The sequence below is a fragment of the Cercospora kikuchii genome, assembly GCF_019650295.1.
Source record: "Cercospora kikuchii DNA, contig_00008, whole genome shotgun sequence".
In the NCBI taxonomy this organism is placed as follows: domain Eukaryota; kingdom Fungi; phylum Ascomycota; class Dothideomycetes; order Mycosphaerellales; family Mycosphaerellaceae; genus Cercospora; species Cercospora kikuchii.
The window spans coordinates 1,585,006-1,603,646 of NW_025408589.1; the positions used below are offsets into that span (position 1 = coordinate 1,585,006).

At 52.8% G+C, this 18,641-nt stretch overlaps 7 protein-coding genes across 8 annotated transcripts; 4 read left to right on the forward strand and 3 right to left on the reverse strand.

The window, feature by feature from the left end:
• Window positions 1-468: 468 nt before the first annotated feature.
• On the forward strand, window positions 469-2,721 carry CKM354_001182000 (uncharacterized protein; the record flags this gene model as incomplete). Of its 2 annotated transcripts, XM_044807325.1 has the most annotated exons (2): window positions 469-943; window positions 1,454-2,721. In XM_044807325.1, the coding sequence occupies 2 exons, from the start codon at window positions 469-471 to the stop codon at window positions 2,719-2,721; spliced, it is 1,743 nt and encodes a 580-aa protein (XP_044663260.1). The 2 variants fall into 2 exon arrangements, with proteins under 2 accessions (XP_044663260.1, XP_044663259.1); XM_044807324.1 differs by having other exon boundaries at window positions 469-2,721.
• An 899-nt stretch (window positions 2,722-3,620) lies between these two features.
• CKM354_001182100 (uncharacterized protein) lies at window positions 3,621-5,249 on the forward strand (the record flags this gene model as incomplete). The annotated part of the gene is made up of 1 exon (XM_044807326.1): window positions 3,621-5,249. The coding sequence occupies one exon, from the start codon at window positions 3,621-3,623 to the stop codon at window positions 5,247-5,249; it is 1,629 nt and encodes a 542-aa protein (XP_044663261.1).
• Window positions 5,250-5,593: 344 nt separating this feature from the next.
• On the reverse strand, window positions 5,594-8,010 carry CKM354_001182200 (uncharacterized protein; the record flags this gene model as incomplete). The annotated part of the gene is made up of 7 exons (XM_044807327.1): window positions 5,594-5,815; window positions 5,873-6,740; window positions 6,794-6,890; window positions 6,965-7,529; window positions 7,581-7,726; window positions 7,773-7,910; window positions 7,959-8,010. 7 exons carry the CDS (start codon window positions 8,008-8,010, stop codon window positions 5,594-5,596), a joined length of 2,088 nt encoding a protein of 695 aa, XP_044663262.1.
• A 3,856-nt stretch (window positions 8,011-11,866) lies between these two features.
• Window positions 11,867-13,896, forward strand: CKM354_001182300 (uncharacterized protein; the record flags this gene model as incomplete). The annotated part of the gene is made up of 8 exons (XM_044807328.1): window positions 11,867-12,266; window positions 12,317-12,381; window positions 12,435-12,588; window positions 12,642-12,732; window positions 12,814-12,940; window positions 12,998-13,109; window positions 13,164-13,453; window positions 13,507-13,896. 8 exons carry the CDS (start codon window positions 11,867-11,869, stop codon window positions 13,894-13,896), a joined length of 1,629 nt encoding a protein of 542 aa, XP_044663263.1.
• A 9-nt stretch (window positions 13,897-13,905) lies between these two features.
• CKM354_001182400 (uncharacterized protein) lies at window positions 13,906-15,220 on the reverse strand (the record flags this gene model as incomplete). Its single annotated transcript, XM_044807329.1, has 3 exons — window positions 13,906-14,858; window positions 14,905-14,936; window positions 14,991-15,220. The coding sequence occupies 3 exons, from the start codon at window positions 15,218-15,220 to the stop codon at window positions 13,906-13,908; spliced, it is 1,215 nt and encodes a 404-aa protein (XP_044663264.1).
• A 475-nt stretch (window positions 15,221-15,695) lies between these two features.
• CKM354_001182500 (uncharacterized protein) lies at window positions 15,696-16,468 on the forward strand (the record flags this gene model as incomplete). The annotated part of the gene is made up of 3 exons (XM_044807330.1): window positions 15,696-16,080; window positions 16,130-16,312; window positions 16,365-16,468. The coding sequence occupies 3 exons, from the start codon at window positions 15,696-15,698 to the stop codon at window positions 16,466-16,468; spliced, it is 672 nt and encodes a 223-aa protein (XP_044663265.1).
• A 255-nt stretch (window positions 16,469-16,723) lies between these two features.
• Window positions 16,724-18,342, reverse strand: CKM354_001182600 (uncharacterized protein; the record flags this gene model as incomplete). Its single annotated transcript, XM_044807331.1, has 2 exons — window positions 16,724-17,940; window positions 17,997-18,342. 2 exons carry the CDS (start codon window positions 18,340-18,342, stop codon window positions 16,724-16,726), a joined length of 1,563 nt encoding a protein of 520 aa, XP_044663266.1.
• Window positions 18,343-18,641: the final 299 nt, after the last annotated feature.

Consider the following 18,641-nt stretch of genomic DNA (forward strand, 5'->3'; position numbering starts at 1 on the left):
TGTTGTGTCCTTGGTCTCCTCCCCAGGATCAGCAGATGTCAGAGCAGTTGCTTTCACATGAAGATCAAAGAGCTGCAAGTGAGTGGACTTGAGAGCTTTACGGGCATATATCGGCTTTCCGAGCTTTCCCCGTTCTCCGCTGCCAAACACAACACAACGGCAACCACACAATTGACACCATCCGACATCAGGAGACTTCTTCTGAACGCCCATCACCCTACTACTTGCGGAGCTACGATGTGTTTCTGCCCATGTCGCGATTTGCCGATGACTCCGCCGCTGGAATACGTCTCTTCGCAGCCGCACCTTCTCGGTGGAGGATCAACAAGCTCAAGCTCTGAACATGCGCGTCTGCACTATGGCGACTGATCATTGAGGCTCGCAGTGGCTTTATCACAATCAACATTCAAAGTACATGGCTTGGATGGCGACTTGGCTTCGACCGCGAATTTCTTCCCGCCGAGAGATATGAGACTTTTGAAGACGCCTCTCTTTGATGCCGAAGCGGTCACGTATGCCAGTGATTCGCACTCTGACGCCGCGTCCGTGGCCTCCGCAGCAGAGAGTCTCCGCAGTCGGCCACATGATGATACACTCAGTCGGGCGAGCACGATAGATTTCTCTGACATCGATTCTCCGAGCGGCCAATTGCGTCAGCGAAATGTGAGTCCCCAAGCCCGAAGACCCAGCTTCGATGTCCCACTCGCACGCAGAGAATCTTTCCCAGAGAGCGAGAGCAAGAGCGAGAGTGAGAGCGACGACGAATATGTTGCCTCAACGACATCCTCTTCTGAGTCAGACGTGGAGCTCTTGTGGGAAACGGTGTGGTCTGCTGAGTGGACACCTGAGCTCGTTGAGTTTTCTGGGCGAGAAATTCCTCAATACGCCATCCTGTCACATACTTGGCAGCTGGATGAGGTCCTCTATCGAGACGTGGCTCTAGGTACCAGTACAGATCGAGCGGGCTATCAAAAGCTGAAACTGGCCGCAACTCAGGCACGAGTTCACGGATATTGCTACATCTGGATCGATACGTGCTGTATCGACAAGAACAGCAGCGCAGAGCTGCAGGAAGCGATCAATTCTATGTTTACCTGGTACGCGCAAGCCGAGACATGCTATGCGTATCTGTCGGACGTGACGTGCCAGCGCCACCAGCCAGGCTTTGAGGCGGCGTTCTCGAACAGCAGGTGGTTCACTAGAGGCTGGACTTTACAGGAACTCTTAGCCCCCCGAAATGTATTCTTCTTCACTGAATCATGGCACGAGCTTGGCAATCTCCGAGGGCCTGACGACGAAGCGCTGCAGAAATTGGTCTCTCGAACAACGGGCATTGCCAGGTACTACCTTCTCGCGGGCCGCCCATTGACCAGAGCAAATGTAGCGACTCGTATGCGCTGGGCATCTGGACGAGCAACTGCACGCACCGAAGATATAGCGTACTGTCTTCTAGGCTTGTTTGACATTTCCATGCCTCTTCTGTATGGCGAAGGCAAGAAAGCTTTTCGGAGACTGCAAGAAGAAATCATGAAGCAGTCAGACGACCTTAGTCTGTTCTCGTGGACCAAGAAGTCCAGCGATACAATGCGGCATGGACTACTCAGTGACTCACCTGCGGATTTCGCCCGCTACACCGTTCACGGCCGTCTATTGGCAAAGCAACACGGCAGAGACTTGACCGCGACAACGCCCTACGCCATGACCAACGTGGGTCTCAGCATCGAGCTGAGACTAAAGCCAATCGTCACAGACATGATATACCTCGCTTTGCTGGAACGTCAGAAAGCCGACAATGAAAGCAGATCAGCTATATACCTCCAACGAATGGGTGGCACCCGTTTCGTGCGCATACTGTGCAACAAACTTCCTTCCGCGCTGCCAGAGGAGGCAACTGCAACCCCATGTCTCATCTGGCAGGATATCGAGGCTCGAGTATCGGCCGGTGATGCAGTGTCTTGGCATCCGAAGATCCAATTCGAGCTACCAATCCCCTGGATGGCAGATTTTGAGGTGGTTTGTCTGACTTCAGGCCCTTACACGCATTTTTTCGGCAACATCGACCGCGAAACGTTATCCGATCAAGTGTGCAGCGTGCTCGTCTTTCCTGCGCTGCTAGTGCTCCGTCATCTGAAGACATCAAACGAATTTGTCATTGAATGTGGCAGTCTCGGCCACGTCACAGTGGGTTACAACGCCCATTACCTACCCGATCTCATGAGAGAGATATCTGATGTGGAATATGTCTCCGGACTGCCGGCGACAGAATCTCATGTTGCGGCCATCAAGAGACATCTGCGAGCTAAGCGGCCCAATTTGAAAATCGCAGGCATGTCGATAGAGATTCCGATCAAGAGTCATGAGGTCCTGGTGTGGAAGGTGACGACGTGGGTGAGAAGATTTGTAGACAAAGAATGTTACGTTTTGACAGTCGATATTCAGGCCCCACTAAAGTTTCGGAATAGTGAGCCAGGAGCATCTGAAGCTGAACTCGAGCTTGAACAGCCAAAATGGAAGACTACAGCTATCGAAGCCTCCGACAGTCCGCTCGAGGAGCAGAGAACACATATGGACGCATGGAACCTCAACCACTCATCCCCAGATACACGAGTGGAGCCTCTACTAGCTAGAGACAGCAGCCGCGACGTGTCTCCGAAACCCACGGGCACGATGTCTCGAACTCGAAAATTGCATTGGGCAGAGACTCCACCTAAACCAGAATAGATTGATGCATACACGCAGCCTGGGCCTGATAGCATCTGCTATCTTTATTCGAGGGCGCAGAGTTATGCACAAATTTCTGCACAATATCAAAAGCTATCCGGCGAGCATGGCCGCGGTTCGTGTTGACAAATCTCCCGACCATGACTTTTCACCATCTACCATCTTGTCTCGATAGAAGATAGAAAACCATCGCTTGAATTTTGCAGCTTGGACATTGCTAAGCCTCAAGTGGTACCGTTGGAAGAGTTCACGTGCGGCGCTTACGAAGTTCGGTGCTCCTGAGGGCCAAGGTTTGGTCTTGCCTTGCCGAGATGTGGCTTGCAGCCACTCCTGACACTAGTCTTCACTCCTTCGCTCATGGTACAGTACAAGATACCGGCGATTGCTAATAGATATTGGTTCCCTCGTTGCAAGCCCGATGCGACTCTTGGAGATCATGGACATCAGACATGGTGTTGCACACAAAGAGCATTGCCTGGGTGGAAGATCAGGTCGAGATTCCAAGCAAATGGTGGCTCTCAACTCTCGGAACGTCATTTCCACCACGCGACATCAACGTGAGAAGCGAGTCAACCGACCAACCGTGGCCTCCGATTTCAGCCTTATTCGACGCCACGAAGTCTATGGCTGGCTGAAGACCCCATTTCGGTATACTGCACAAGCCTCAGCATTCCTTATACAGCGGAAGCGCTGAGAAAACCTGCACCTCAGAAATCCACTCCTGCGTCTAGCTTGAGGTGAAGTCGTCAGGTCGTGCCGGCGATGCCGATTGCGTGTTGTTAGCCCCCCATTATATACGGTATGTCGCCAGCTACGATCTTCGTACATCTTGCCCTTCACGTTTCGCGCGTGCCTTTCTTTTTGATCGATTGACCTCACTCGTTACCGGGATACTCAATATGGAGATCCTGTCCACTCTTTTTGCATTCTTGCTTCTGCTGGGATTTTCTGCAGCCCGGCCTTATGTTTCTAGCAGTACTACGACGACGACCACCACATGTACCACTAAGCTAAAGACGACTACAACTTCCACTACGACCAAGTGTACTACTACTGCATCCGTGAAGAAGTACAAGTCCACCACTTCTTCCAAATCCAAGGCTGGGGGATACCACACCAAGTCCACCTCCGCTTCTTCCAAGCCCGTAGGATATCATGCGAAGTCGACGAGCACTTCGAAAGCTGGCGGATATGCTCCAAAGTCATCGAGCACTTCTTCGAAGGCTGGCGGATATCAACCAAAGTCGACGACCACTTCTTCCAAGGCGCAGTACTATGGCGACAACACCAGCTCCACTACCTTGACCACTTCTACTTCCAAGGCTGCGTACCCAGAGGAGAGTTCGACCTCGACCACAACATCGGCGTCTTCGACTTCGAGCGAGACGAGCACATCTGCCACGACCTCCGACGTCACCACTACGGCTTCCGCAACGACTACATCCAGTGACAGCAGCAGCACTTCTACCTCCGCGGCGTCGACCACGACAACCAGTGCCAGCTCCACTTCTACTGCCAGTACCACTTCAACAACGAGCACAGTCTCGACCACGTCCTCAGTGTCCTCCTCCTCTTCTTCTTCCTCCTCCACCACGGCATCGGTGACCACAACCACTTCATCTTCGATTACAACCACTTCATCTTCGGTTACAACCACGTCCTCTTCGACTACGACAGCCTCGTCAACCACAACTACCGTGGCTTGCCAGGCCGTTCCAACAGCAGGCGTCGGCAAGCGCGGTCTCGCATACAACTATGCCGCCGTGACAGATCTCTTCACTACCACAACATGCCCAGCAACATCCGGCACATCCAAGGTCACCTGGGCATACAACTGGTACAGCGCCCCGCAAGATCCCAGACTCCAAGAAGCCCCTCGCGACCTGAACCCCTTCGTGCAATTCGTCCCCATGCTCTGGTCCGCCCACCCCGACCTAACCAGCGTCTGGTTCGACAACGTCGCCGCCGCCAAAGAGCAAGGCTGGACCGAAATCCTCGCCTTCAACGAACCCGATCTCTGCGTCGAGGGCGCCGGAGCAAGCTGCATGACAGTCGAAGAAGCCGTCGAAGCCTACAGAACATACATTTCCCCCTTGAAAGCTCAAGGTTTCCGTCTCGGAGGCCCAGCGGTCACGAGCAGCGAAACTGGAAAAGCCTGGATTCGCTCTTTCCTCCAACAATGTACAGGCTGCAATATCGATTTCATCCCTATCCATTGGTATGGCAGTCCTGCGCAGTACGGCGAGTTCTTTTCGTATCTTTACGAGTTCTACTATGGAGTTGTCGCTCAGCAATACCCACTATGGATTACTGAGTATGGCCTCACCAGTGGAACGGCGGACGTGGTGGAGAGGTTCATGCTCGATACTATGTATGAGATGGATACCCAGGCGACCTTTGTGGAGAAGTATGCGTGGTATATGGCTGGTGCTCCGGGCGTCTTCCCTGGAAATCTGGTGTCGGGTAACGCTTTATCGGACTTTGGCAAAATTTACGATAAGCAGCCTGGTCGTAGACCATCACCGTAGATTCGGTTCAGTCAGTCACTTTCTACGATTGCTGTAATGCGGCATATTGGCCATGCGGACGCTGTGAATTGTGAACATTTCTTTGTAGAGAGAATGTAATACATGTAAATGGGGAAGATAGCAGTGACGACGAAAGACATATTCATATCAGTGAGGGATAGTATGACATGTAACCATTTTCCATTCGCGTGGTCGCAAGTGTCCCATGACTTGGGCGAGGAAGCGTTGAGTCTTTGACCATTCCAAGAAATGTATGCGCCGTGACCAGGGCTTTGGATGCGGAAGAAAGTCTTTTCGATTCGTGGCTAGCCGCTATAGACAACACATCGCCTGTCAGTTCCACCCTATCCAGATGTGGTCCTCTCAGTGCCATCCTCGCCCACAGCCAGACCAGTACCGTTGCCTCTGCCTGAGCCATCACGGTTCGTCGTCGCCTCTGCGTGAATTGTCACATCGTCCGCGAACACCGGCAGCTCATCCACCGGCTCAGTCACAGTGACCTCGTTCGAGATGACGAAGACAGTGAGGCCCGGGACCTGCGACCTATCGTCCAAAGCTTGCTTGTCCTGTTCTCAATGAGTCAGTATTATTTTCATGTCTGCCAGACAAGGGATAGTGCTCACCACTGCGACTCTCCAGTGCAGATTCTTCTGCAAATACGGCACGACGGTGTCGACCGTGATGTCAGGAATGATCTGCGCCAGATATCTCTCCATCAACGCAATCGTCAACGGAATCTGACCAGTAACTTCGAGCTTCGCCGCTTGACCTTCTTGACATTTACTGCAAGCAGTGGCACCATCTTGACCCAACGGAGTGAAAAGTCCAACGAAGTTTGGAGAGAGGGGCCAGAGGCTGACATCGTCCTCTTCGACGGCATCCAAGAAGACGTAGACGGCGTAATTGCCATCGAGAGCATGCTTCTCGCCCTTGATATTGACGATCCAGTCCAGGTACTTTCCATCTGGCGCCAGGTTGCGTAAGAAAGGCTTCTCAGGTTGCAGAGACTCTTCAAGAAGCGCTTCTGGCTGAGGAAGATTGTCGGCCATCTCAAAGGCGCTCTCTGCTGTCGCGGGCACACTCTCTTCTTTCATGACTCTGGCCATTCTGGCAGCTGGAAGCATACGCTCTCCAGCTCGTGGATTCTTCAAGAAGCTTGCTGCAATGTCATCGGCAGGCTGTGGGTACAGTTTTCCGATGGCAGGAACGATCTGGCTTCTTCGCTGATCCAATGGTACTCCATGGAGTCCCTTAAGCTCGGGATAGGTATAGTTGAAGTCTTCAACATTATGAGTCTGCGCCGACGTGTACCATTGGAGTCTGTTGCCTCCATCGAGGTATTTGAATGGGTACAGTTTAGTCTTGTTGCCATCCTTTTCGCTGCTCGCCTTCATGTATGTTTCCGAGGAGTCCTGGTCGGTAACCCAAGTGTCCTCTTTGGTCTCGTCCTCGCGGAGACCCTGCCACAGAGCGAAGAGTCGATCGATGTTACTGCGCAGGTGTTAGCCGAGAACTTGTCGCTTTTAGTGGCGTGCTCATTGTACCAATGATGTAGCCAGAAGATCGGATCGAATGCTGAAGCCTCGATCCGTCCCATATGTCCTCCATTGCCAACCAGGCCGTGGATAGCGTTGTGTATGTCTTTGAGAAGGGTCAGTGGAAGGTCCGTCAAACTTTGCCGTCAATCGAGGATGCGCCCGAGCGACTATACTTACCTTCGAGACTTCCCCACACCTCCTTGCGAGCAGTGCGCTGCGCACTGGTTTGATCAAATGAGTAGCCGTTGGAGGAGACAGGGGCAAAGCGCTGATAACCGCCAAGCAAATTCGCAGTTCTCTCAGAGAGATTCCGGGCAGCGACCACACCATTTCGGGCGATCCAATCGCCTGAATGTCGCGTCTGAATATTCTTGACCTGGTCCCACAAGGCATTGTCGCGCTCCCTGTCGGACAATCTCTTTTGTTGCGCGTTTTCTTCGTTGGTTTGGCGACGAGTTGGATTACCGTACTTCAGAATTCCTCTGTCTGCACTGGCTGGCAATGGGGCCTGGTGCAACGGGTTGTACTTTCCCGAGCTTGGCCATATCGAATTCTTGGAGTTTGGCCCAGACCACCAGATCTGATTCTCGTCAAGCGCCTCAGCTGGGAAAATGTAACGATCGACTCTAGCCCAGTCCCAATACGGAAGACGGAACGTTTTTGCAGCGGCCAAATAGCGATCCTGGCCGTCGGAAGGACTGATCCCCTGAGCAATGAGTTGAACGTTCTCCCACAGTTTGGCCTATCAAGAGTGAGCTCTGGCACTTCATGCGATACAATTGGAGCGACCTACCTCGAATAGGGCCAGGAATGGACGATGCCAGGTGAGAAACAGAATTGAAGTGTGGGTACAGAAACCCACTCTTCCTTGAGGCTTTTCAGACATATCTGTGTTCCAACTCTCATTCGGCCATCGACGATAAGGCAGCCCATGAATACCTTTTCGATCAGCATGAGAGTACTAAATGGATGGAATTATCATTACCCGCTATCTCATAATAGCTGTCTGCGGGCTGTTTTTCCTTGGCGAGATCTTTCTGCTGAAACCTCGCAAGACCTTCTGCAAACAGGTATCGTTCTTCATCAGTCAAGTCACGCAATTCTCTTCGTTCTGCAACCTTTGCTGTGGCGAGTCAGTTGAGAGTCGCTGTATTGAGGATGCTGTACGCACGGCTGGCAGCCTTTGGGATGCCTGAGCCAAGAACATCATTCCACGAAGCCATGTTGATCGTTTTGTGTCTTGTGTGGGTCAATGATGAGCAAACGAAGCACAGCAAAGGTACGATTTCCAGTCTGCGAAACGGATTCTTATAGCGTTTAATCTAAGACAAGCTCGTAGTCTCACCATTGTTCTGCTGCACACGAGTGCAACCTGTGGTGTCAGGCCACGCGGGCGTCGTCGGTACCACAGCGCCATTTTCGCGGTCGAGAACGAGAGTCTTGCATTTCAGCCAGCCATGATTATTCTCCATGGGCGTACGTGTAAAGTATACGATGCAGGTTTTGCGCCACTCGTCTCAGCTCTCAGGAGACTTGAAGCCGTGCGGGGTGCTGCAGGCTCCGAAGATAGGTCAAGGTTGTGCGTAACATAATTCGAGCTGTGGTCATACAGGAGCCTGAGCATCGATATTTGTGTGTTCCGTGGATGAATTCTCGAAGTGTTGTCGACTGCAACTTGCGGAAATGGAGAGCTGGCCAATGGCGAGAAGTGGGGCGTGGCTGTCGAGCTACTGCACTGCAGCTCCCACGTGGACCTCTCCTTTGCGATCTGGGCACAGGAGCTGTGCTCTCGGTGCTACCGGTCATGGAAGTTGTCAGATGGAGCTGAAGGCGTACACTGCAGAAACGCTATACTTTGGACGGGAACCGGTTCGTCGCCTGTCTCCCCGTCTGCAGTGTGCTCTTCGCTAGGCGACGAGACGGCGTTTCAGCTCCCCAATGCAGTCATCGCATGCTTGAGTTCAGCTTCGGACGCACCGAGCGTCGGTGGTGCTCCAGCGAGGCGACATACGGACTATCGCTTTCCATCGCTGGACGGGCTACTCTTGGTCGTTTTGAATGCTCCAGGCCCAGACTGCACGCCTTCGAAAGCCTGTCAACCTCGCACCACGCGGGGGAGCAAGCTCTAGAGGGGCATTGGTGGTAGTGAGGATCGCAGAGGATGCTATGTCTGCAGAGGGCGATGCTGGTTGTTGATATAGTGTATCAAAACTGCCGCAAATGCACTCAGATGGAGGACTTGGCACGAGTAGTGCCCTCAGCCACCCGTCGATCCAACAGCATTTTCTTCGGACAGGCGCACAGCTCCTAATGTTCTCGACATCCGTCGAAAGCCGCAGAGAATAGCGTAATAAACTTGGGACCACGAATGCTGGTCAACGAAGCTATTCGTCGGCAGCGATCAACGGTAATGCTTTTTAGGACATCCGGGAAGCATGATGGAACAGATATCGGGCTTTTCTGCTGAGGCATGCAGTGTGACAAACGAGGTCGAATGCCGAAGCCGAGATGTGTGCATTCCTCGACGAGACCCCGTACGCGTCTGCGGAACTTGGGCATGCTTGGGTGTCGAGATTGGAAGATAACAATGTGTACCCCTTGCCGCTTGTTCTCGTAGTTGCTCTCACCAGTTCCGGACATTTTGCGATATCAGCTATCAAGCCGATCAAAGGTCGGACCATTTCTTCGATTCCTGAAAATCACTTCTGGCTGCAAGCAAGACTTCAAAGGCTCAGCCAAAATGAAGACCCAAAATCTCATGGCAATAGTTATTGCATCTATGCTCGTGTTGGTGGCGGGCATACCGCCGAACAAGATCTTCGTGAGTCTGTGCCTTATTCGCGACTGGGCTCCTCTGTTCGCTGTGCTCACACTTCTGCAGGACCGCCAAGCTGGGAGGTTCCAATGCTATGTCATCACATGCAATGCTGGTCCCGTCGGCGATGCCCAATGCGTACGAGAAGGTTGCGGGTTCTGTGCGCCTAGAAAGAATACTTGTGCCGATGCAACAAGTTCTTCTTCCCGGATATCGGCTTTGCCCACCAGTACTTCTTATTCCAAGCCCCATCGAACCAGATCCGCTGTCAGGTCGAATTGGATGCCGAAACCCACGGGCGTGAGAAATAGCACTTGCCATGACAAGCTGTGAGGATTGCGTATTGGAGGGAAGTCCACCACGGAACGTTTGGACCGGGAGCGGGTAAGATCTTGAGGAACTCGGCTGAGGCATAGTGCTGTAAAGAGGTATCTAGCACAGGGATAATCGGAATTCAGTCCGGAAGGTCTGGGATTACACCTGGGACATTCACATGTGGAAGCTGAAAAGCGTAGTCTCGGAAAATTCCCATGTCGTGCGAGACACTGTACTTCTGCTTCGCCGCCGCTGGATGAGACACACCTGGTGGGTGTCTGCTCTGGCTTGAACGTCTGGCGCCTCGCTGCCCCGATATCATGGAGCCAGAGAGTTTGCTCTTTCCGCTAAAAGATAGGTTCCCGAATGGGCCAGATGAACTCCAAGCAGAGGACTTCCGCCCAGATGATAATGCCACACTGGCGCCCGTGCTAAATTGGCCTATGAAATTCAAGCTGACCGGGATCGTGGCTGAGAGCAGTGAATAGCAAAGGCCGGCCTGCTGCCAGACAACGACGTCTGCAAGTAAAGGTGCGTCCGCGACTCTGCCGTTGAATGCTCGGTTGTAAGCAAGATAGTGCATGACGGCGAATACGATGCAGCTGTCCCTCGAGTCAGCCAGTCCCGTTGAAGCACAGCCATCTTACATACCCAAGCCGGAAAACGAAAGCCAAGAATACTTTCACTTTCTTGCCGAGGGCCATTCGTAGGTTTATGCAAAGGAGCGCAGGAAGAGCAGCAATCCAGGTCTCGATGAGGCACGCAGTGACAGTGATTGTCAGCCAGCGTGCCTCATGACCTGGACATACTTGCTCATCTGGCTTCGTCTGAACGCGTGCCGGCTCGCAAACTATAGATGTGGCCAAAGTAGATGCCACACCCCAAGCTATGACCGCCACTGTCACGGATGTGCAGGCCACGGACGCGAGCCGACTTTGTAGGTTCGAAAAGATCCGTAGTATCAAGAGGGTGATCGACAGCTTCGACAGCGTGAGCGCGATGAGGAAGAGGATTTGGCTCGCTCTGAATGCCTGCTCCGCTGTCAGCGCACGTATATCAAACCTGATAAAGTGCGACTTGCTTTATTCACTGCGTCTTGATCCGTTTCGCTGAGAAGTGAGAGGCTTGAGCCAATGCCACGTCGCGCAGCGTACATGGTCGTGGCATACTCTCCGCACGCCAATATGGTGGCTAGCAGAATCATATTGTCCTCGATGGCCCATGAGGCAATCCTGAAATATATGCGAGTTCCCAATGTGAGGCACGAGTAAATGATCGCGAGGATTGCCAATACCCAGACCGACGCACTTCTGTCTGATGCTGTGTTGACCGCAAAACGGGTCATCTTATGCCTCCTCTTGACGGCAGCATTGCAATTCGACCTCTCTCTTCTATCCAGCGGGCTTTAGTACACTCGAACGCTAGTCGATCATGGTGTGAGGCTGTGGAGTGGACAGAGCACTTCTCAACCAGATGTGTTTTGAAGTTGATGATGCATTGACATCGGCTTCGTATTCACAAACTCTATCGCTATCATCCCGACCCATGGAGGCTGACGTGCCGACTTTCTCCCATGGTCCACCAACTGTAAACATCTTTCAAGGTCATGTTAAGGTTCTGTCCGAGGTCTAGGGTCGTGGGTCAGAGGCCATAGCGCGTACGTGATCGGACGAGGTCCGGTGGTCCGGCTGCATGCGACAGACCGTGAGCACAAGGGTGTGATGCGAGCACCATGGAATCGATGTCTGCTGCCGACCACGGTAACACGTGTGAACGGACATATTGCTCTATTCTCTGCGATTTCTCGGGGCCGACCCGTCTCTTCTCAGCACGAAAAGTTCGATTGACGTTACGGCAGACGAGAGTATTCCTTCAGTTCCCGCGCTCATAGTCGCCGTGCCAGAGACTGCTGCTCAACATCTCATGTTCCAAGCCTTCGCAGGCGGGAGATGGCGACACAATCTCATGCCAGGCAGGAAGGGATTCCAGAGGAGACTGATCTAGATGCCATCCAGCCCGTGGGCATACTGGAAGGTCTTGACCCTTTGCCGCCAATCATCGGGTCGACAAGATTTAAGAACACTTATCATGACAACCGCGACATGCATCGTATGAACAAGAAGCAGGAACTCCGCCGCAATTTCCGATTCCTCTCCATATTTGGGTACTCCTTGATATTGGTGAATGGATGGGTTCTTGCTCTCCCTGGTGCATCTTCCATTTTGACGAATGGGGGCAGTGCCGGCGGTATTTGGGGTTACGTTATCGTCATCTTCGGCATGTCTTTGACTACGCTATCGATGGCTGAGATGGCGTCCATGGCGCCTTGCGCTGGCGGACAGTACCATTGTGAGTATAGATTTGACATCTGTGTCTGTCGAGACCACTGAGGATTGTAGGGGTATCCGAGTTCGCGCCGAAGCACTGTCAGAAATTCCTGTCGTATCTGACTGGTTGGCTTTGTGTACGTATTTGCCAGCTTGAGCGTATGCACCGCTGACTTCAGCCTGTGTCCAGGTTCTGGGCTGGCAGATGGCCTTATGTTCGACGGCATACAGTGGTGCACTGGCAGTACAGGGCATCATCAGCCTCGAGGTCCCGACCTACGTCCGGCAACTGTGGCAAGGAGTACTTCTCACGATTGCGATCGTGCTGAGCACACTCGCTTTCAGTAAGATTCGATTCCAGCGAAGATCGCTTGAAGTTGCTAACCGCACCATGCAGATACAGTGCTGCTTCGAAAATTACCAAGTTTCGAAGGTGCCATGTTTGTCATTTACGTCTTTGCGTATATTGCCGTCCTGACAGTGCTGTGGTCAGTCCAGCAATCGGGATCAGTCTCGAGATCATGGCGAGATGCAGCGCCGCTGGTAGGCAATATGCTGATGATATTCAGGGTCATGGGTGATAGAGCACCGGCTCGAGCAACTTTCACTGAATTCACCGACTACTCTGGCTGGGGTAGCGACGGCGTGGCAATGTGGATTGGCACTAGCGGGGCGAGTGGTGCTTTCCTCGGCTCGGTAGGTTTGCGGCTGCCATGATACCAGTGGTTCTGCTTCGCTCACGCCAGATTGTAGGATAGCGCGGCCCATCTCGCGGAGGAACTGCAAGATGCTGCCTGGGTTCTGCCGCGAAGCATGGTGGCCACTGCCGTGTTCAACTATGTCTCATGCTTGGTCATGGTCATCAGTATGTCTGACCTGTGAATTTCCGGAAGTGAGAGGAGCGCTGACTTCGCTTCAGCATATCTGACCGTCAGGGGCGAGACGACCCATGAGCTGCTCAATGCCGGTCATCCTGCCTACGTAGAAATCTTTATGAATGCCACGCAATCGAGAGGAGGGGCAACGACACTTACTACGATAGTCTTCATCCTCCTGCTGTTTGGCATCATCAACATGGTCACCACCACTTCTCGCCAACTCTACGCCTTTGCTCGCGATCGAGGGTTGCCCTTCAGCGCGTTCCTTTCGCACGTGCGGCCGGGCTGGGACATTCCTCTCAATGCCGTAACTGTCACACTAGTATTCTCAGTAAGTTGCTCCTTAGGCTGTGGACATTTTGCAGAACTGATTTTGTGCGCAAGATCCTGTCCATCTTCATCGTTCTCGGCTCGCCAGCCGCATTCCGGACACTTGGAACACTCTGTCAGTCTGCACTTTTTACCAGCTACATGATCGTGATTGGATGCATGATCCACAGGAGGATAACTGGTGGAGAGCTACCGCCAACGCGATTCAGTCTCGGCAAAGCAAGCTTGGCTGTGAATGTGATGTCTGTCGGGTATTTGGCTGTACAGATTGTCTTTATCTTCTTTCCAAGCACTCCACACCCGACAGCAGCATACTCCAACTGGGCCGTCGTGGTCTTCGCAGGCACAGTGATCATTGCAATACCCTGGTATCACTACCGCGGGAGGAAAGAGTATCGAGCTCCAGCAGATAATATACGTAGGGTTTCGAGGGATTTGTGGTAGCGAGCTCTTTCAAGGTTCCATGATCTCAGCCCAAGGTTTCGGTTGCGTCGCATTCTTCAGGTCTGACCATTTCGGCGCCGGTACACTCAAGATTCTGCAGAGATCCTTTCTTCTCTTCCTGAAGTCGTTATATAACTCCTTCCAGATTTCGCGTTCTCGACAAGTGCCTTCTTTCTTGCCGCCACAGTCGGGCTGCATTTCGCTGACGCCCTCGTGCGGCCACATGACCCATGGTTTCGGCAGTGGCCAGTCGCTGAAATGTACGAACTTCGCCTCTTCATATGCCCGGTCCGGGTCCCAGCCGTACTTGGAAGGATATGAGTCTCGTGGAGCGTTGATAGTGCCCAGGTAAGCTGAATGATCGTGGTTCCTGAACTCGGCAGAAAGCATGGCGTATGGGCGGTGCGGAAGAACCATTGCACTGCCTCCAAACCGGTGGTTGAGAAGATCCATATCATAATTCCTACCAGTCTGGAAGCCAGGCTTCAATTTCCATGACATAAGAATGTCAATAAAGTTTTTGAGCTCGAAAGGGTTCGGCTCAATCAGCATTAGCAAGCTGGTCAACTGCCAGTGATTGGGTCTGCCCTCAGACCAATAAGCCCTAGGCATGGCGACGGGAGTGCTTGGGAGGAGGAATAGCTCGTCCAAGTTCTGCAAAAGTGTACTGTCGCTGTCGATATGCAGCACGCGGTCGTACTCAACCAGATCGAAGGCCCGCAACTTCGTGATCGATGAGTCCCACGTACTCGGAGCGTTCAATGTTCCGGGAGAAGATTCGCCATCCACATCCAGCACTGCAATAGGCTTCAGCTTCGCTTTGAATATCTTTTCCGCCCGAATGAGGAGTTGACTGTTGCGGTCTTGAGGCGAGTCGTCGACTTTGTCCCATTGCTTCGGGTACATCAGAATTCGATCGGCTTTGCTGCCATGCCGCTTCAGGGCATCAAAGATCATGTAGGCTGCGCGAGATCAGTTCCGGTCTCAGGGCATTAAAGGTGACATTACCATTGCAGAGGCTATGATTGTCTGTTACGTATCTGGCGGAATATCAGCCATCAGATGTGCCATCCATGATCGGCTTGACAGCTTACTGCACATATGCATATCTGCTCCAATCAACGGGCTTCGGCGCAGGTTCCCCGTTCGTTCCCAAGAAGTAGTACAACAGGCAGACCAGAAACAGTGCCGCCGAGAGCAGTGTCCGATATTGCCTGAACGTCCGATTGCCATAGAACTTCAAGGCGCCAAGGAGCCCTTTCTCGCGCGGCATCTCACGACGCGGCCGTTTTGGATTGCCCCAGTCATCGTACTCGTCGCCCATAATCTATCAGCTGCAAGATGAGATATGTTGTTCATGTCGTCGCTGGAGGTGTCCGGCAGGCAGGTAGAATCCATCATCGTCGGTGGTCGGAACACGGAAGTTCCAGCCCCTGGGAACCACGTCATCATCCGCTTGACATTTCACTCTTCATCCAGTGCCTTTCCCTCCTCCCATCACCGCTAGTTTCGCAGACACGAGAACAGCCATGCCTAAGCATGCACGATCTTATTCATTCGAGCAGTTCTGCTTTCGGACGGATGGCAACTGCGCGTCAAGCGAGAGTGATAACGCGAGACACGGAAGCAAGGCGGCTACGCGCTTTCGCTCAACAAAAAGCATGCAGCTGTAGAACGCTATTGTCTGCAAGGGTGTAACATGCCTGAGACGATTTTGAACACAGCCGGGACAGCGCGTACACGCGTTGGGAGTTTATGACTGCCGCCACCACGTGCCACTGACCTTTCGTTCAATCACTATGGCACAATTCGTCCTTGCGAGGGCTACGCCCAACGACATGGCGGAACTGGTTCAGGTGCAGTATGAGGCGTTCAAGCTCAAATACGTTCGAGAGCTATTCATGGGCTGCAGAGATACCGATGATTTACCAAAACTTGCGAAGACGTATGCCGAGGACATGGCCCAGGATCCAGCCGATCTCTGGATCAAGGTCACTGATTTGACCACGGGGAAAATTGTGGCAGCAAGCAATTGGAGGCTATATCTTGCACCATCGAACGTGCAGCCTCGCGGAATAGATGAGCCGATGCCATGGGTCGACGGCAAGCTTGCTGCTGAGGCCAAAGAGATCATTGAACCAATGAACAAAACGAGGATCGAGAACAAGACAGAGCCGTTCATTCGTACGTGGGCTAAGATACCCAGCGAAGTAATCTGACATGAGGCATACAGATCTTCATATTTTGTTTACGTCACCGGAATACGTTCGTCGCGGCATTGGGAGCATGATGATGCGTTGGGGATGTAAGCTGGCTGATCTACTGTTCATACCGGCATGGATTGAGGCCAGTGCTGAAGGCAATTTCTTGTATAAGAAATTTGGCTTTTACGATCAACAGCAGCTCACACATAAAGGTGCAATAAACTTCGATGAATCACGCAAGAGCACCCGCTGATGAGCTCACAGGTGAAGTAACGGGCACATGCATGAGGCGCGATGCTCGTTCCAATGCTGATGTTGTGAGTCCCACAATTCGGCAGGAAGGCGGCATCGGCTTTGGAGTGCTCTAAACGAGCGAGAAATCCGACAATGACGACGCGATAGAATCCGCTGCCTACCAGTACCGGTCTATCAACAATGTCTACTATGTTCAAAGTGTCGCATATCGCGTATGGTCTATATTTCCGGTTGCATGGAGTCCACGATACCGCTCTGACTACATCCCCACCATGTTTCTGCGTCGACTCGAGATCAGTCGCCTCAGAGAGTGGCGCAACCACAAAGATGCATACTGTACACCACGATTATTTACAGTCGCGACATGTCTACTCGTCCCTTCTAATGTTTACTACAGGTCCCTTGTATTTCTTTCTTCCGCGCGAGGCGTAATCGGTCGCCGCAATCGCGAATACTCCTGCGAACATGACCACAGACCAGTTCATTGTGGTGGCTGTAACCTCTGCGACGACCGGGAAGAAGCTCATGATCGCAGTGAAGCAGACGTAAAGAAATGCGATAACATTTATGGGCAGTCCGAGGATGCCCAGCGACCACCTCGCATGGGGAAGTGGCTCGCGTCGAAGTCTCTTGCTCAAAATCGATCCAATCGACACCGCATATGAGAAGCTTGTGGCCGAGGTGAGCAGGCCAACAATGCTATTGAACGCAGTACTGCTCCCAATGTTGATCAAAGCCAGGATGACCAGGATGGAGAGGGAGAACAAGATCGCGTTCAGTGGGATCGGTGTGCCGATAGTGACGACCTTTCGGAACCAGCCCGAAAATGGAAGGCCGCCATCTCTGGACAGTGCCCAGGCTTGTCGAGATGCTGCCGCCATGGCATTAAGCGACGTGCAGATTGTAAGCACGAGTGGTATGCATGCCATTGCTGTCGCTCCAGCTCTGCTGCCAGTACCTGCGTAGAAGACGTCGACGAACGGGAATATGGAAGTAGACCCGACCACCGACTCCACTTCCGTAATACAGAGGACGAACGACACTATGGCGACGAATCCAAAAGCCCCATTGAGCAGGATCGTGGTCCGCATCATTCTTGACACGGCGAGCGAGGCATTCTTGACTTCTTCCGCGAGATGGACAGGTGCATCACTTCCGACGAACGCCGCGCCTGCCGTGAGCTGGCCAACGATACAAGCAGTTCCAATTGATGGCCAGCCACCGAAGTTGGAGAATTGTGTGAAAGCCTCCTTCGCCGGTACCTTCGGTGCAAGCACCCATAATGGAACGTATACGCTGAAGAATCCAAATATCGTGAGGCAGAGCACGATGCCCTCCAGCAACGGCAAGCGTTTGGCACCAAACGTGTTGAAAAAAGTTCCGAAGAGTCCGAGTCCGATCATTAGCAAGGTCACTTGCCATCGAGTGTATGCGAATCCGGTGTTGAAAGCCACAAGCTCCAGCATGAGAACGCTGCTCACGTAGACCGTTCCCGCTATCGCAGCTTGCCAACCCAAGGCGCTCAGCCAGCCCACGCAGTAGCTCAAGAACTTTTGCTGAGAGGGGGCCGCGAATTCGGAAACCCCTACAATTCTCAGTAATTTGGACAGGCAGACAGGCAGATGTCAAGCTTGTGCTTACAATGATACTGTCCGCCACTGGTTGGGCTCATGGAGGCCATCTCTGCAAGGCTGCACACCAAGGTGATGGTGAACATCCAGCACCCAAAGTACACCCAGATCGTTCCCGCGAGGCCGCCATTGATAAGCGAGAAGGTGGAATTTGTGGTCATGGCGACCCAAGTGCCCATCGTCACAGTGGCGAGGCCGAGGATAGAGAACGATGTGAATGATCTGCGGAGCTCCTGATCCCGTCCGAGTCGTCGCATATCAGAGACATCTTGGTGGACACCGATTTTTCCGCTATCTCCATTGTCAAGGTCGTTGTTTACGAAGTCCTCTCGCTGCGTAGCCTTCTCGTGCTCCATGATGCCTCTGGAACGTGACCTGTGTTCACCTGGGGCAATATGGTCTTGCAGATAATGGATTCCTGGAAACCGGGTCTCAAAGGACTGACTTGTGCCATGGTGCGGGAGAAGCTTTTAACGATCACAACAACGTGGTGTTCCGCCCACGTTGCAGCTTGAACGCCACGTCGCTTGCAAGTCGCACCTCTGTCCATGTTGTGTAACTCAGGCCGCTACTGCGGCAACGAGAGATTCCGGACTTAAAACTCCTTGCTTCAGCGCTGCATGAGACACCTACGAACGGAAAGCCGACCGAGTAT